We start from the raw sequence: 19549 nt of genomic DNA, 5'->3' as shown, positions 1-19549 counted from the left end.
GAAAGATTATCAGGCACTGCCACGCATAGTTGACTTTAACATAGCTCGTGGTTTTCTGTTATACACCTAAAGACATTACTAATGGCACACTATGCACTTCCACGTGATGTTGCATATCTCAGGGTTTGTGTGAAAAAGTCGTTGCTAAGAGTGGTTTTACCAGTTCCTGCAGAGTGATGAGATCTTTTCTCCAGGACCATAGATGACCCCATTCCAGGTGCAAGGACACTTATCCAGGTGTACGCACCGATTCTTCTCAGAAACATCATCAAAAACAGTACCTGTGGGTGGTGGAGCAGACATGATTTATTCTGGAGAACAGCTACCAATTTCTGGAGACCCACGCCCATCATGGATTCATCCGCTCTGCACAATAGAACAACGATGAAAGAGGCACAAACAAGTTCTCCGGCCCATTGGGTCCATGCCGACCATTAAGCACTGAATAAGGATCTTGACTCCGTAAAGTCACCTATTCCTTCTCTCCAGAGATGCTGCCTGTCACGCTGAGTTACTCCAGCATTCTCTGTCTATCTTCAGTATTAAACACTTACACTCACCCCATTTTATTCTCCTTACTCCCTGCAGATTTTACCACTCACCAGCACACTAGCAGCGGCTTACAAAGGCCAATTAACCTACCAAATAAACACCTCTTAGGATGTGGAAGGGAACCCAAATGATGATGGGAAACTCACGCTTTCATTGAAAGAACATGCAAAATTTAGACATATGTTAGGATTCAAACCAGTTCTTTGGAGCTACAAGGCAGCAGCTCTACCAGCTATCCCACTCTGCTGATCCATCGCCTCTAATTACAAATTCCTCAGTGAACAGAATCCATCATCCCCGCAAGTTTTCTCCATGTCAAGTAGATTGATAGGGACTCATCAGAAAAAGTCATCTTCAGTGCATTATTTGTAAAACTCCACCCCTTGTGCTGAATAAACGTTAACCCTCCATCATGGAAAATTGAAGGACTGAACCTCATCTTATCTTCGGCCTGAATGAGACAATGGGACTCATCGAGCACATGGGTTTACCTTCTGGGCAAAAGCAGCCATAGGTGCCATGACTGTCGCAGGTGGAGCGTAGGTTGGAGCATGTAGGGAAGCACGGTGACCCGCTCTCCAAGTAGACCTGGTTCGTCGGGCACTGACGTGGAGCTAAACGAAGGAGAGATGAATGGTGAATACATTCTGCAGGTAGTAATTCTACCCCTGAATTAAGAATGCACCAGAACCTTAGCAATAGTAGGCCACACACTCTTCGAACCAGCCCTGCCAACTCAATGCGATCACATCCTCTTCTGTGCCAGTTACACATCGGGCTTAATTCCTTGATCTTTCAAATATGTATTTATTTCCACCTTAAATATATCCAATGAACTGGCCTCCACCACCCACAGAGATTTCCAGAGATTCACCAATGTCTTGGAGAAGAAATTATAATGCTCCTTAGTTGTAAATGACTGCCTTGTGTTTTGTAACTGTCCCCTTGTTTGTGACTTTACCATGAGTGAAAACATCTCAACACTTCCCTGTCAAGTCGCCTTAGGGTCTTTTAGGTGTGAATAAGGTCAACCCTCATTCCTCTGAACCCCAAGGAATAAAAACCCAAGTCATTTTATATTCTATCCCTGGAATTAGCCTGGTGAATCTTCTTTATTCTGCTCCCCCCAAACTACAATATCCTTTTCAGGGAAGGTGCTCACAGTATTCCAGGTGCAGCCTCACCAACACCTTGTACAACTCGAACAAGCAACATTTAGCCAGAGAGACTTCCAACATTTACGTTTTGGCAGTAAATCTATCAGGTTCAAGATTGTCCCGTCACTTGTCCAGTAGCTCATAAAAATATGATTTACTACAAACCTTCTGCTGGCAGTAGTTTACAGGGTTATGGTGACATTATATTTGCTTCCAAACAATTAATATTTTCCAGATAGACTTGGAGCTAATTCATCAACGATAGAAATTGTTCAAAGTTAGTGGAGCTTGAACTGGTGACACCATCGTGCTCTTTCTATCAGGTCACTTTTATATAACGGGCTAACGCATTTTATTACTTTGTTTAATGATGTTCTGTGTCGGTATATTAGTTTAGACATTTCTTAAAAAGAACATGAAAAAACAAACAACAGCTCCTGAAAACAACTGACTGCATTGTAACAGACATTGATATCAAAGCTGTTGTGCTTCATGGGCTGCATATGTAATGTCATTGGTGTTCTTTTTGCATTTTACAATAATAACACAAAAAATAATAAAATGAAAAAGATGATGTTCAGCGGGTAAGGTGTAATCTGCGGAGAGTAGGATTAACATTTGGCAAGGAGTTTTCATCAGTAATGATTCAGATTCAATTTTAATTGCCATTGTCAGTGTACAGTACAGAGACAACGAAATGCATTTAATGGAAAAATTTATGAGAAAAAAAAATGTTTCAAGTTGCAATGATGAATGAGGGTTGGACCGGGCACAACCGTAGTTCTACCAGTGACAGAATACTGCAGATCACCTCTCAAATTAACCATGCACTTATTTTCTAATCCGATTTGGAATACTTTCATATTTTTGCAGTTTTTTCTCTTCACCGTCTTGCAGAATTTATGTATAATTTATGATTTTGTGTGAGTCTATGTGCCAGTGAAGCTGCTGTAAGGAAGATTTTCATTGTACCAGTATCTCATCATACTTGTGCATATGACAGTAAACTTGACTTGACATAAAATGGGGGAACCTCTTTGAAATTTACCGAAGAGTGAATGGCCTGGATAGAGTGAATCTGGGGAGGATGTTTCCACGTGGGAGATTCTAGGACCAGAGTCCAGAGCCTCAGAATAAAAGTACGTACCTTTAGAAAAGAGATGAGGAGGAATTTCTCTAGTCAGAGGGTGGTGAATTTGTGGAATTCATTGCCACAGATGGCTGTGGCCAAGTCAATGGATATTTTTATGGCGCAGATTGTCTGATTTTTGATTATTAAGGTTGTCAGGGGTTTGGTGAGAAAGCAGGAGAATGGGGTTGAGAGGGAAAGATAGATCAGCCATGAATGGGAAAGTAGACTTGATGGGCCGAATGGCCTAATTCTGCTTCTAGAACTTATGAACATGAACTTATGAACATAGTTTAATGTGAGGGAGAAACTTTTAATAGGAACAGAAACATAGAAAATAGGTGCAGGTGTAGGCCATTCGGCCCTTCGAGCCAGCACCGCCATTCAATATGATCATGGCTGATCATCCAAAATCAGTATCCCATTCCTACTTTATCCCCATATCCCTTGATTCCATTAGCCCGAAGAGTTATATCTAACCCTCTCTTGAAAATATCCAGCGAATTGGCATCCACCGCCTTCTGTGGTAGAGAATTATACAGATTCACAACTCTCTGGGTGAAAAAGATTTTCCTCATCTCAGTCCTAAATGGCCTAGCCCTCATTCTTAAACCATGACCCCTGGTTATGGACATCTCCCAACATTGGGAACATTTTTCATGCATCTAGCCTGTTCAATCCCTTAAGAATTGTATATGTTTCTATAAGATCCCCTCTCATCCTAAATTCCAGTGAATATAAGTCCAGTTGACCCATCCTTTCATCATATGTCAGAACCGCCATCCCGGGAATTAACCGGTGAACCTACGCTGCATTCCCTCAATAGCAAGAATCTGAGGGGCAACCTTTTTTACACAAAGGATAGTGGGTGTATGGAACGAGCTGCCAGAGAACGTAGTTGAGACAGGTACTATTGCAACGTTTAAGAAATATTTAGACAGGTACATGGATAGAATAGGTTTAGAGGGAAGGGCCCGTTTCCACACTGAAATATCAAAAAAATATTTGTGAACATCTAGCAATAAGAATCTTTGTCAGTCTGTCTCCATTTGCATGTGATAGGATGAACTGTGAATCAATGTCCGTACGCCATGGATGTTGACTCATCTTGTGGACATGTGTGGGCCGAGAAACAAGCTTTGTTATTGGGACTGAAGGACCCAGCATGGATGTAGATTAATGAGATGTAAGAGCAAAGAGAACAAAGAGTATTGCTGGGTTGCCATTAATACAACAAATATACTTGCAATGAGACTTACGGCACAGCTGTTCATTTCTCCAATTGTGGACAGGTTGCAGTAGCCTTGAACACTCGCGTGCGTACTCTGAGAATGTGTCACAAGCACAGCTTACGTCTTGCTCCCTGGAGCACTGGGGCAGGTCTTGGATGCATCTCTGAATGTAACTCGATTCTGGTACCGTGCAGTTTGGTGCCACACTATCCATCAAAGACGTACAGATAGCCAGCTAAAAAGTGAAAGCAACAGGATCAAGTATTACTGATGTTCTCTGGTTTGCCCAGAATAATTGTGGTTACATTACACTTTTCACAGTTAGTTCTTCAGACTATCCAGGACACAAAATCAGAAATCTAGCTAATAATACCACTCTGTGGCCCACACGATGATGGCCACAGTAAATAACACAAAACCTTGAAGTTCCACTTTCCCTCACAAACAAGAATATGCCAATAGTCAGAATAGTCTCCCCCGTTAAGTTCATTTCCTGTAAGTCTTCCTTTATATTTCTACCACTGAGCTTTACGTCTTGCAATAGAATCAAAATTGTTCAGGTATGACGGTGCGGATTCGGTGGGCTAGGTGTGGACTCGGTACGGACTCGGTAGTCTCAGTGAGCTCGGTGCAGACTCGGTAATTTCGCTGCAGATTCGGTGCGGACTCGGTGGGCTTGGTGCGGACACGGTGGGCTCGATGCAGACTCGGTGCGGACTCGGTTTGGGCTCGGTGGCCTAGGTGCAGACTCGGTGGGCCAAAGGGCCTGATTAGATTATTGGATCCTGCAAAGATTATTAACTACTATAAGATGTATTAACACGTGTGAGACTGAGAAGTAAAGCAATGAGCCTGAAGAAGGTGCGGCTCGGTAGCTCAGCAGTAGAGTTGCTGCCTTACAGCGCCCGAGATCCGGAACATGGAGCTGTCTGTATGGAGCTTGTACATTCTCCCCGTGACCTGCGTGGGTTTTCTCCAGTGCTCCAGTTTCCTCCTACACTTCATATTTGTAGGGAGAGAGAGAGAAAGAAAGAAAGAAAGAGATAGAGAGACAATTTGATGCTGCTTTGACAAGTTGGTTTCGGCTTGACATACAATTTTTATCTTTAAATTTTATTGTACGTGTAAGATCGGATAATTATAGCGCCAATGAATAGCAGTTAGTTTGGACCAATTGTAGAAAATTATTCTTTCTTTCTCTTTAAAGGAGAACATAGGGACAGTACAGAACTAAATATTTGCCTCTTTGAGTTTGCTCCACCATTCATCAAGTTTATGAGCGATATTCGACTTCTGCACCATTTCCTTGTCACTATCCCCATATCCTTTATTTGACTCAAATCCAGAAATGCATCAATCACTGATTTGAATGACATGGCCTCCACAACCCTCAGGAAGTCTCCACTGAAGGAAGACATTTCAGTCATTAATTGTTTTCCCCCTTTTCTGATGTTTTATTAGTAAGATTAAACGAGAACTTACCAGTTTGAAGTTAGTGAGTACGTGAAGAAGACCCCGTCCAGCCGCACACGCATCAATCTTCAAAGCAGTGGTGTGAAATCCCAGGAAACAAATAAAGTCTAATAGTAAGACCAATAATCTAGAACTACCAGATGACCTTTGTGAGACCTTTGTGATGACCTTTGTATAGAATTTTTCGAGGATGTAACTAGTAGCGTGGATAGTGGAGAACCAGTGGATGTGGTGTATCTGGACTTCCAGAAGGCTTTTGACAAGGTCCCACATAAGAGATTAGTATACAAACTTAAAGCACACGGCATTGGGGGTTCAGTATTGATGTGGATAGAGAACTGGCTGGCAAACAGGAAGCAAAGAGTAGGAGTAAACGGGTCCTTTTCACAATGGCAGGCAGTGGGGTACCGCAAGGCTCAGTGCTGGGACCCCAGCTATTTACAATACATATTAATGATCTGGATGAGGGAATTGAAGGCAATATCTCCAAGTTTGCGGATGACACTAAGCTGGGGGGCAGTGTTAGCTGTGAGGAGGATGCTAGGAGACTGCAAGGTGACTTGGATAGGCTGGGTGAGTGGGCAAATGTTTGGCACATGCAGTATAATGTGGATAAATGTGAGGTTATCCATTTTGGTGGCAAAAAAACGGGAAAGCAGACTATTATCTAAATGGTGGCCGATTGGGAAGGGGGAGATGCAGCGAGACCTGGGTGTCATGGTACACCAGTCATTGAAGGTAGGCATGCAGGTGCAGCAGGCAGTAAAGAAAGCGAATGGTATGTTGGCTTTCATAGCAAAAGGATTTGAGTATAGGAGCAGGGAGGTTCCACTGCAGTTGTACAGGGTCTTGGTGAGACCACACCTGGAGTATTGCGTACAGTTTTGGTCTCCAAATCTGAGGAAGGACATTATTGCCATAGAGGGAGTGCAGAGAAGGTTCACCAGACTGATTCCTGGGATGTCAGGACTGTCTTATGAAGAAAGACTGGATAGACTTGGTTTATACTCTCTAGAATTTAGGAGATTGAGAGGGGATCTTATAGAAATTTACAACATTCTTAAGGGGTTGGACAGGCTAGATGCAGGAAGATTGTTCCCGATGTTGGGGAAGTCCAGGACAAGGGGTCACAGCTTAAGGATAAGGGGGAAATCCTTTAAAACCGAGATGAGGAGAACTTTTTTCACACAGAGAGTGGTGAATCTCTGGAACTCTCTGCCACAGAGGGTAGTTGAGGCCAGTTCATTGGCTATATTTAAGAGGGAGTTAGATGTGGCCCTTGTGGCCAAGGGGATCAGATGGTATGGAGAGAAGGCAGGTACGGGACACTGAGTTGGATGATCAGCCATGATCATATTGAATGGCAGTGCAGGCTCGAAGAGCCGAATGGCCTACTCCTGCACCTAATTTCTATGTTTCTATGTGAGAGAGGGTTGGGAGTGGAGCAACGTACTCACCAACGTAACTCCTCATAAAATAAAGATCAAACTTCAAACTGGTAAGTTCTAATTTAATCTTACTATTTTACTTCGGAGTCACGTGAGTGACTACGTGAAGATTTCAAAGCTCTGTGATTTCATGCCGTAGATTCAAATCCAGGCGTCTCACTGCACTGATTGACTCAGAATGAGTAAAATAATCAACAATGCATAAACCATAACATTGATGCAAACAGTTAACGGTTTATCTATATAGCAAAACAATAGCAACCCCTTCTATCCCAGGGGGAAAAACATATAAGACTGAATTCAAAACAGAATCACCAAATACGCCAGGTTCGGCAATCGCCTTATGATAGTATTTGTGAAACATCCATTCACTTGACCATCCTGCGGCCGCGAGGATATGGTCTATTGGGACGTCCATTTTCCTGGCTGCTGATGTTGATGCTACCCTGGTGGAATGAGATTTTAAATTGTCAGTATCAATACCTGCATCAACCAGCACCTGTTTCAGCCACCTTGAGATAGTCTGAACCGACACCTTCTTATGCGGTTTCTAATGGCTGATAAAGAATGCTGATTCTGCACCTCTTAAGGTTCTGGTGGCTTCGATATAACATCGCAAATGTGACACCACACATAGGTGTGGATCCGTAGAATATGCTGAAAAAATCAACTTACACCCCGTCATCCCAGGTCTGCTCTGCTTGAGCAAATCATAGACATAGAACGTAATGGCATCTGCAGATACTTCCATCCTGTCTATTCGCAGCTTCTGCAATGTCTGCACCCGTTGTGCTGAAACCAGTGCCATGAGCATGACTACCTTCATGGTGACTTTGGCCAAAGACAGAGCTGAAACAGGAGTCCACTGACGAAGGAGCATAAGCACATCCATTACATTCCAGATTACTGTATACCTGGGTCTGGGAGGCTTGGAATTCAAAATTCCCTTCATAAACCTAGAGACCAAAGGGTGTGACCCTACAGGATATTGTTCTGATTCCCTCCATAAATATGAAGAGAGCGCACTTCTGTCGGTATTGATCGCACTATAGCTTAACTTAAGATCGAAATAGAGAGTTGACAGAAACTCTAACACGTCTGGGATGTCTGCCATGTGGTATGGAATATTCTGCCGTAAGCAGAACACCTCCCATTTCCTTATATAAGAAATATACTGCTTTTGGGTACTATCCCTCCAGGCCGCCGCAATAACACCCACGGTGCGATCTGATAGTCCTCTTCCGAGATATGGCCTCCTTAAAATCTGCAAATCAACAGACCAATACGATCATGTAAAGGATGCCAATCACCATTTACAGGGTGCCCCAGTAGGTTTTCCTGTTTGGGAATAATCATAAGAGGCTGTGTGATCATTTTTAACACGAGAGGGAACCATGGTTGTGTAGGCCAGTCGGGTACCACCAATACTCCTGAAGCGGAGTCCTGTTTGATTTTCTGTAGACACCGACTGATGAGACAAAATGGAGGAAATGCATACAAAAACATTCCACCCCAATGCAGCGAGAAAGCATCCACCGCTACTGCCCCAGGATCTGGTTCCCATGAAACATATTTAGGTAACTGGTGGTTAAGTCTGGATGCAAACAAATCAATCTCTGGCATTCCGAATCGTGCAACAACATCATTAAATATGTCACGATTCAGCATCCATTCTGTGTTGTCATTGAATTTGCGTGACCTTATGTCTGCCACTATGTTGAATCTACTTGGTAGGTAGATTGCCGAAAGCCAAATGTTTCTGGTAATACACCAGCTCCAGACCAAGTTTGCCAATCTATTACAAGATACCGACTACCGACTTGATTCCACCCATATGATTAACATACGCTACTGCCGTAGTGTTGTCAATCTGAACCTGAACATGCAAGTTATGCATAGTAGAGCAATAAGCTTTAAGCCCATAAAACGATCCTAAAAGCTCTAAGTAATTAATCCTTTGTGCTTGCAGCAAAGCTACTTCGTCCACATTCCATCTACCTCCACAGCTGGAAATAGTATTAGTAGCACCCCAACCTAGAGCACTGACATCAGTCTGTAGAACAATGGAAGGTGTTTCAACCAAAATTTTCCTGGAAGCATTTGAGACATTCCTGATCCGCCATTGTATTTCAGTAATGGCTGCAACTGGTAATTGCATGGGCCTGTCAAAATGCCCTGAATGTACCCTCAATGCCTGTACCTTTGCTCGCTGCAATTGCTGATAATGCAGAGGTCCAAACTGCACAGCCATTAATTTGCCAAGCAAGATGGCCATCTGCCTAATTGAAGGTTGTTGCTGTGTAAGGAGCTTGATACAACCTTCAATTAACTGCAGCTTTTTATCCTTGGGCAGAGTAATATGCACCTTGAAGATCTATGCTCGCTACAGTATATAGCATTACTGGAAATCAGCTGTTTATCATTAGCAAAACTCTCAATTTTTAAATGTTTATACTGTACAAAGGGGTTAAGGCTCGTCAGGTCGAGAATGATTCTATACCCTCCATCCTTTTTTGCTCTAGGAAAAATACTTGACACAAATTTGTGGAGTTGGCGAACTGACTTCTCAATTACCCCTTTTTTGCACAATTTTTCAAGTTCTGCCTGAATCTCCATATTCTCTTCTTGTGAGAAAATACGTGCCCGGCTTGGAACATGCTGAGTGGGTGCACACAAATTGGGGTAGAATTCAATTCTAAACCCTACTATACTGCACAGTATAAATGCCTCAGATGTTATCTCATGCCACTGTTTTAGGAAGAAGTGTAACCTCCCTCCAACTTGTAAATGTGTTTCACTTAATATGTTTCTACCAGGACAGGACCCACCTACCTCCGAGGTTACCAGTGGAAAATGTTGTCCCCTGCTCCTAGTGGAAACACTGAATCCTCCACGTGCGCCAGTGACGAATATTCGGGCAAGACTGACTTGTCCCTTCACCGGCCCCAGTCACCGCACGTCGGTAGGGAAACTTGCCTTCGAACTGCTCTGCCGACCACCAGTGGTTTCATCATCCCCACAGTTTTCGCCTCTTCGTTAAGATCTTTCACCCTTTTGGCGAGGTCCTCTCCAAAGAGCAGATTTGGCAATCGAATGTTAGTAGGTTTACCGTGCGCCGCAAACTTGGGGTGAATGGTAGGCGTTATGGCACTTTTACGTAGACAGTTTATCTCAAAGTGCGCACTACACATGAGTGCTAGGGCATCCTGCTGGGATACAGACAGGTGACCCTCATCCACCCCTCTGGCGAATGCCGTTATGCCTGATGCAAGCAGCCACAGTACCCGCTGTAACTTCACCTCCCGTGCACGGACCCCAATGCCCATATACCCCATATGACATTGTTGACTGCTGGGACTCCCAAAAGTGCACAATTTTGCGGGGTTTCGTATTTTGTGGCTGTCTCGTCCATCGTCAGCTCTTGCAGCTGATGGGAGAGCAGATAATTTATAGTCATCGGCAATTCATCTCCCAATAGTTCCCCAGACTCTCTGGGAACGGCAAACCTTTGTGCCAGGCACGGTATTGCAGGCTCTTCTCTTGGGCTCTGGTCACCCTCTGATTCAGCGTCAGAATCTTGCTGACCCGTGAAACAATCCCCCCCGTAGTGGGGGCGATGGGGCAGTCCTGTTCCAGGCGCTGCCAGTGCGAGCTCTCCCGTAGGCTCACGCATAAACAGCCCTCTTTCAGGCGCCGCTGGCACGGGTTCTCCTGCCCACGCATAAACAGCCCTCTTACAGGCACTGCTGGCGCTGGCTCTCCTGTGGGCCAGCGCGGACTCCACTCCTCCTCCTGGAGTGGGTCCTGACAAATCATCTTTTGCATAAGGAGCTCTATGTTTGAGATACGAGCAGACATAATATCTGACTCAGGAGGGGTACCCTCCGGGCCCGACTCCCCACAGTCCATGGGCCGAGCAGACTTTTTACTGGCCTTATGCCCCAATGGCGCAGCGACGGTACTTACAGTGACCGAGTCTGCAGTCGATGGCCTCCCTGCCACCGACTCGTTAGGCGGGCGCCCCCTTCCCGCGGTCTTCACGAGTTTTACTGGCGGCACGCCTAGCCTTCGCTTTAACCACTTTCTCCATTACAGACTTGTACACTGCAACAACAAACCTATTCACACAAGAAAGCGACCTCTAGTGAAGTGAAAACACTTACCTTGAGGCTTTTTAAACTTACCGCTGGATGAGCTCTACCCCTCTCAACCGGTCGCTGCGCTATGGGTCTGACGTTATGATGTGGGACGGGGTCTTCTTCACGTAGTCACTCACGTGACTCCGAAGTAAAATTCCTATTTCTAGATCTCTCCTGCATCTCTCATTTTGCAGTTGCTTTTATCTCCCTGCATCTACCCAGTCAAGCCCTATAACATTTCATTGAGGTTATCTCTCAGTTTCCTGTGCCAAAGAAAATACAGACTCAGACTCGTTCAATTAATCTAATACACTCCTCGTCTACTCAATCTCTCCTCATATCCAAAAACCAGTGTGGTAAACCTACACTGCACACCTTCTTTAGAAAGTATATCTGTTTTTTAAGTAGTCGGACCAAATTTAGACACAAAACGTTGTCACCTCAATACCAAATTTAGTTATTATAGAGGATAAAATTCTGTAGTCTGGAACACTTGGGAACTGATCGAAGGATGACAGAAATTGCCCCGTGAACCCTCCCCACCCTCAGGTAAACATATGCCTAACCCTTCGGCATACCAGATTACTCTGCACAACAATTAGCTGACCACCTATTGTCAACCAGGAGCTTCAAGAATCAACGGGAGAAATTGCCTTGTCAGTTTCCAAAGCAAATCCCTTTGTGGCGTCCCATGGCAGCCTACAGGAAGTTATCCTTGGTAAACCGGATCAGTTCTCCGTTTTCATTTTGTGGTTTATTTTCTATCAGAAATTCTGTAAAAGCAGATATTTATTCCTTATCTTAATTTTGCCAAAACAGGGAACAATTGCCAATACAGAATGCAAACGCAGCTGCCCGAATGACTGCTCTGCAAACTACTGGTGCCAGATGCAAAACCATGGAAGCTGTTGGACTATAGAAAGCCTGATGAGAGAGTTTCACCATGTTTGGGCTGCACGGTGGTGCAGCGGTGGAGTTGCTGCTTTACAGCGTTTGCAGCGCAGGAGACCCAGGTTCAATCCCGACTATGGGTGCTGTCTGTACGGAGTTTGTACGTTCTCCCCGTGACAGCGTGGGTTTTCTCTGAGATCTTCCGTTTCCTCCCTCACTCCAAAGACGTATAGTTTTGAAGGTTAATTGGCTTGGTATAAGTGTAAATTGTTCCTGGTGTGTATGATGTACGGGATGTTCCTACGGGAGTTGCTGTTCAGTGTGGACTCGGTGGGCCGATGAGCTTCTTTCCATGCTGTATCTCCAAACTAGACTAAATTAAAATAAACTATAAATCTTTATTCTTCTACTCAAATCCTCCTACAATACAGGCCAATGTAATAGTTGTCTTCCTAACAGCCTGCTTCACCTGTAGAGTATCTTTCAGTGACTTGGGTACAAGCACCAGATCTCTTCCAACATCAGATGCTCCTCGTATACTGCAGTGGGACAAGCAGCATCTCTGGATAGAACGAATGGGTGACTTTACTCCGGATAGAAGGAATGGGTGACGTTTGTGTCTACCCTTTTAAATCATTCTGCTCTCACCTTGAACCTATGTTCTCTAGTTATAGACTTCATAACCCTGGGGAAAGAGTGTGGCCATCCACCTTATCTATTTCCTTTATAAAGTCACCTCTCAGCCTGCTACCTTCCAAGGAAAAAAATGTCCCATTTGATCCAGTCTCTCATCACTCAACTCTCCAGGCTTGACTTTTGCTGCCTCTCCAGTTTAATTGCATCCTTCCTACAGCAGAGTGACCTGAATAATACACAAGACTTTAGAGAGGAGTCTGAGGGATTAGATCCAGAAGCATTTGGAGAGTGGAGTGCAGGAAGATGAGGGGTGATCTTATAGATGTGTATTATACCATGAGGGGAATAGATAGGGTAGGTGCACCAAATTATTTTACCAAGAGTAAGTAATCAAGAACTAGGGGTCTTGCAGATGTACAGGTGTCCCACCTGGAACAACGGATACAGCAGATGAGGTTGGAGGAGTTTATGGTGAGCCTCTGCCTCACCTGAAAAGACTGTCAGGGTCCTTGTTTGGAGTCAAGGGGGGAGGTATAAAGACGTTGCATCTCCTGCGGTTGCTGGGGAAAGTACCTGGGGAGGGGGTGGTTTGGGTGGAAAGGGACGAGTTGACCAGGGAGTTGTCGGAAGGAACGGTCTCTGCGGAAAGTGGAAAGGGATGGAGATGGGGAGATGTGGCTAGTGATGGGATCCTGTTAGAAAATTGTGAACAATATTCCTCGATTTCCTAGATGTTTGTATTTCTATTTAAAAACCTCTTGAACACCACAATGAATCTGCTTCCACTATCACGCCAGGCAAAAGATACCAAATTACCGCACCACTCTCTGTACAATAGTCTCATCTTGTGTGTGTGCGTGGATGAATGTTTTGTATCTTCCACAAAACACTACGCACTAGCGCTTAAATATTTACATATTCTAACTCGCATTTTTCCCATCCACGCCGTACTCAGGATCACTTAAAATTTCATCCAATATTTCACAAGTTATTCATGATTAAAGTTAAAAAATAAAAAAAAATACGCTTCTGAGCTTTTTTCCAGCAGCCTCCAGTGATGATGTCACAATGCCATCTCACAGACGTCCAATCACAATGGATCTCATTTACAAATGACATCACAATGGGACATTGCCAACGGTAACCGCAGCTTCTCACAGAGAGCCTTTTTCCAGCAACTTCCAGTGATGATGTCACAATGCCAATCACATGGCACCAATCACAATGAGCTCTCAAGCTGCCAAGTGCCACAATGACATCACAATGGGACGTTGTCAACGATAACCACAGCATAAGGAGAGATTGCCAAAGAAGCTGCCATTGAGGGAGAGAGCGAGAGAGCGAGAGAGAGAGAGAGGGAGAGAGAGAGAAAGGTGGAGAGTGTCCACAGGGTCGGTTCACGGGCTCGTCCGCCGCCTGCATTTTCTGCGGCGAGGAAGAGACCATGTTCCATGCTTATATGGAGTGTGAGAGGCTACTGCCCCTGTACCAATATCTAAAGGGGTTGTTCCTCAAGTTCTGGTTGCATTTTAGTCCTATGATTCTGGTGTTTGGACATAAGACAGGGAGTGGGGAGAGCCGAGTGGGGGAGTGGGACTTACGTGTCGGTTTGCTCCTGGGCCTGGCCAAGATGGCCATTCGCGGGTCCAGGCAGTGGGCGGTCAATGGTCAGGCTAGAGTCGGTTGCCTGCCCCTCTTTCGGGCCTACGTCCGTGCATGTGTGTCCCTGGAGAGGGAACACGCGGTGTCCACGGGGACTCTGGAGGCCTTCCGTGGGTGCTGGTCACCGCGTGGGGTTGAGAGTATTGTAAATAATGAATGTACTATAATGATTATTTGATATAGTGTAATTTCTGATTATGTTTTGATGTGTTGTATCATATGATTGTGTTGAAGAGGGATCTGTGCATTCACATTATCTAATCCCCTCATGATTTGATACATTGGCATGGTGGCACAGCAGTAGAGGTGCTGCCTTACAGCACTTACAGCGCCAGAGAAGCGGGATCTGCCTGTACCGAGTTTATATGTTCTCCCCATGACCGTGAGGGTTTTCTCCTAGATCTTCAGTTTCCTCACACACTCCAAAGACCTACAGGTTTGCAGGTTAATTGGCTTGGTATAAATGTAAATTGTCCCTAGTGTGTGTGGGATAGTGTTAATGTGTGGGGATCACTGGTCGGTGCGGACTCGGTAGGCCGAAGGGCCTGTTTCTGCGCTGTATCTCTAAACTAAAAAAATTAAACCTCTGTAAGATCATACAATGATTTTTCTAGGGTTTGGAATTGAAGAAGTATGGTCACACGTTTAAGGTAAGAGGGGAATGATATAACAGGAACACATGGGACAAACTTTTCAGACAGAGGACAGTACATATATAGAATGAGCTACCAGTGGAAGTGGCTGAAGCAGGTACAATAACAATATTTAATAGATATTTGGACAAGTGCATTTGGAAATCAAAGGTATAAGGAAATATGGGTCAAAAGCAGGCAAATGGGAGTGGGTTAGTTGGGGCATAGTGACCGGCATGGACAAATTGGGCCAAAGGGCCAGTCTACATTCTGCATGATGATATGACTATGTATTATTTCTCATGTTCTTAATTTCAAGACGTATTGTCCTTTGACAGATCTGGGCCCTCCTCTATTAACACTCCACAGATGGAGATTGAAAATATTTGTTGCAGGTGCCTGGCTGTCTGGTGTAACATCTGCACCCTCAGGTACGTAGATGCAGCTAAATGAGGAAATAGTTTTGCACGTTCTGGTTTGGTGGCCGCACGAAAGAGGTTTATTAATTCAAATAACAAATGATGCTCTTCAGCATGAGTAAGGATATGGCACTTTGTGAAGCTGAGATTGAGTCAACGTGACCGAACCTCATGTAAGTTGCGCATTTTAGTGCGCGAAAACACGATACAAGAAATGTTTGTGCCGCTTTATTTAGCCCACTCTGAGATGACCCGACAAGTTTGTGTTCATCAGTCAAAGGTGCAGAATTAGGCCATTCAGCCCATCAAGTCTACTCCACCATTCAATCATGGCTGATCTATCTTTCCCTCTCAACCTCATTCACCTGCCTTCTCCCATTACCATTGACACCCCTACTAAGGGCAGTCACAGTGGCGCAGGGGTTTGATCCCGACTATGGGTGCTGTCTGTACGGAGTTTGTATGTTCTCCCCGTGACCTGCGTGGGTTTTCTCCAAGATTTTCGGTTTCCTCCCACACTCCAAAAATGTACAGGTTTGTAGGTTAATTGACTTGGTAAATGTAAAAATTGTCCCTCGTGGGATGGTGTCAATGTGCGGGGATCGCTGGTCGGCGCGGACCTGGTGGGCTGAAGGGCCTGTTTCTGCACTGTATCTCTAAACTAAACAAGAACATGTCAATCTCCACTTAAAAAATCTCCAGACTTGGCCTCCACAGCCACCTATACCCATAATCTCCACAGATTTACCACACTTTGGCTAAATAAATTCTTCCTCATTTCCTTTCTAAAGGTATGTATTTTTATTCTGAGGCTGTTTCCTCTGGTAATAGATTCACCCACTACTGGAACATCCTCTTCACATCTGCTCTATCCAGGCCTTCCATTATCCCCAAAGGGAAAATAGTCTACACTTTTATTCCTACTGCCAAAGTGCCTGATCACGCACATTGTTACATAGTATTACATCTGGCACTTCTTTGCCCACTCTCCCAAACTGTCCAAGTTCTTAGTGTCATTGAGGCATAGGGTCATGTAGTGTAGAAACAGATCTATTGGCCCAACTTGCCCACACAGACCTACATGTCCCATCTACATTAGTCCCACTTGCCTGCATTTGCCCCATACCCCTCTGAACCCATCCTATCCATGTACCTAATTGCTTCTTAAATGTTGCAATAGTCCCTGCCTCAACTACCTCCTCTGGCAGCTCATTGAATACACCCATCATTGTTCCCTTGTGTGAAAAAGTTACCCCTCAGATTGCTATAAATATTTCCCCCTTCACCTTAAATCTATGGCCTCTGGTCATCGATACCCCCACTCTGCGCATCAGATTGTGTGCATCTTCCCGATCTATTCCCCTCATAATTTTTTACACCTCGATAACATCGCCCTTCATCCTCTTGCACTCCAGCTTGTTCAACCTCTCTCTATAGCTTAGGCCCTCAAGTCCTGGAAACATCCTTGTAAATTTTCTCTGCCTCCTTTCCAACTTGACATCTTTCCTATAACGGTGCCCAGAACTGAACACAACACTATAACTGTGACCTCACCAATATATTACATAACTGCAGCATGACCTCCCAACTTCTATTGATGCCGGTTTGAGCGGCTGGGAGCGGGGAACAAGAGCAGCCGCGACGGCCAGTGCCCGTGAGCATTGGAGCCGGTTGGAGCGGCTGCAGGAACTGAAGCAGGAGCGGCTTCAGGAGCAGCCACGACGGCCAGTGCCCGTGAGCATTGGAGCCGGTTGGAGCGGCTGCAGGAACTGGAGCAGCCACGAGTGGCCAGTGCCCGAGAGCATTGGAGCCAGTTGGAGCGGCTGTTGGAGCAAATACTCCAAAGTGACAGGCTCCAGGAGATGGAGACCAGTCACAGTGGGCAGCTAGTAAGTCCTACAGCAGTACCTCTTGTAGGGCTGCACAGTGTTTCTCCCTCATCAGAGGGGAGTACAGGGGGTCAATTCTGGGCTGACCCTGAAGAGGGGTGCAGAACATACCCCTAGTGCACATGGGGTGCAAGAAAACCTATTGGATATGGGGTCCCAGTTTATTCAAACCGACCAAACTGGCCAAAACCTGGAACCTATAATAGCTGCAAGTATCAACTACTTGTCATTCAACCAGCTATAAGGACAGGCATTATTGGACACCACAGCAAGACACTTACCACCAGGGAACTGCAAAACACTGAATGTTCCCAGTGTCAATCAGTGTATTTGAAAACATGTCGGAGCCTCAATCAGAGCCAGGGACTTGAAACTACAGAAAGTTCTGAAAGTCCTAACGCGGGAATTGCGGTTTTCGCCCGCCAAATAAACGAAAAAGACATGACACAAGATCACCAGGATGCACTGGCTTTATTTTGCAACTCCCAATACGAGTAAACAGCATTAGGAAGAGTGCCATCCAACCGGCTTTAGACCCTAATTTGCAGGCCTATGCAAACCTGGAACCTCCAAACCACCAATATTACTATTTGGAGGCAACTTATCAAAACAGATAAAAGAACTCGACGAAGAGGGTAAAACCCTGGGGCTCATTAAAGCTATGTCTACTTCGGCCAGAAAAAGCACCCCTATGCACCACCAGTCGGCCAAGACAAACTGGCGAAAGCTCAAAGGCCAGGAACACTCAACATCGGTCTTTTTAGGCCATGGCCCAGACCGGCCTTCCTGGGGAATGCGCTAACCCTCAACAGCGACCCAACTACAGATCCAGACACTGGCGCCTCAACGTCCACGGAGGATGCCGAAAAAGTAACAAACCTACCAATAGTAACCATAGAGGTAGGTGGGTCTGGTTCCTTACGAGGTTGGTGGGAGATTACAATTCTATCTGGATGCATGGAATAAATTAACTACTGACACTTATATTTTCAGAAGTATAGGGTTATACCATAGAATTTATACAAAAGCATAATCCTCCAGTTCAGCATGTACCGAACCGAATGTTCATGCTTACAGGCAAAGAAAAATCAAAAGTGCATGCTGAACTACAGTGGCCTTATAAAGAAGGAGTAATGGAGGAAACCCAACACGTATCACAGGAATTTGTGTCCAAAATCTTTATTGTAAACAAGATGGTGGTTGCCGCATCATCATAGATTTGACTACTTTGAATACTTTCGTACTATATATTCATTACTAGATGGAGACCTTTGTTACTGCTAAGCAATTGATTTCCTAGGTTACTACATGGCAAGCATCGTTTTAAAAGATGCTTACTATATAGTACCCATTAGAGGTGACCACAGATGTTATTTAACACAATGGATCATCTGGGGTTCACCCTTAACTCAGTTCACATGTCAGTGACTTTGCCGAAAGAAAAGGTTACAGCCTTAATGGAGGCTTGCAGCAAAATCATTGACATCACAAAACCATCCATCAGACTGGTAGCAAGAATAATTGGCATAATAGTGGCTGCGTTTCCAGCCACACAAATCAGACCTTTACATTATCAAAAATTACAGAGGGCTAAAATACGATCACTCAAAAATTATGGTGGTCATTTTGACAGACCAATGAAGCTACCAACAGAGGCCATAATGGAACTAAAATGGTGGAAAGATAACATTAGGCATTGTTCCTATCCAAACATTATCAGCTACCCGTCTATGGAACTACAAACTGATGCCAGTGCACTTGGATGGGGTGCTACCAATTCCATCTCCAGCTGTGGGGGAGATGGAATGCACAGGAGGCATCATTATTACAAACACTGGGCATAAACTACCTGGGAATGTTAAGTGCATTCCATGACCTTAAGTCATATTGTTCTGGGTTATATCACCAGCATGACTACAAATTGACAACACCACCATGGTAGCATATATCAACCATATGGGTGGAAACAAATCGACATTATGTGACAATCTGGCCAACACAATTTTGCAATAGTGTATCCAGAAAGAGATATTTGGATATAGCTACCTACTTACCAGGTAAACTAAATTTAGTGGCAGACTACAGGTCACGCAAATTCAATGAAAACACTGAATGGATGTTGGATAAAAATGTATTTGCTGAAATTACAGCATGGTATGGAACACCAGATATCGACCTATTCGCATCCAGGCTCACACCAGCTATCGAATTATGTTCATGGGAACCAGAACCTGGGGCAGTGACAACAGATGCATTTTCGCTGCATTGGGGGATTGTTTATTTATGCATT

The 19549-nt window shown here is 44.6% G+C and overlaps 1 protein-coding gene across 1 annotated transcript in view; it reads right to left on the bottom strand.

Annotated features, from left to right (window-relative positions):
* LOC129705932 (mucin-6-like) overlaps positions 1-19549 on the bottom strand; it is a 143243-nt gene that overhangs the window by 89439 nt on the left and 34255 nt on the right. The window contains exons 7-9 of the mRNA XM_055649861.1: positions 4098-4305; positions 1044-1166; positions 161-281 (exon numbers count right to left, since the gene is read on the bottom strand). Coding sequence (XP_055505836.1) covers positions 161-281; positions 1044-1166; positions 4098-4305 — 452 coding nt within the window. The remainder of the gene's footprint in view (positions 1-160; positions 282-1043; positions 1167-4097; positions 4306-19549) is intronic.

Source organism: Leucoraja erinacea, chromosome 18 (assembly GCF_028641065.1).
Source record: "Leucoraja erinacea ecotype New England chromosome 18, Leri_hhj_1, whole genome shotgun sequence".
Classification (NCBI taxonomy): domain Eukaryota; kingdom Metazoa; phylum Chordata; class Chondrichthyes; order Rajiformes; family Rajidae; genus Leucoraja; species Leucoraja erinaceus.
The sequence above is the reverse complement of the archived record's forward strand: the minus strand, read 5'-3'. Positions and strand labels throughout refer to the sequence as shown.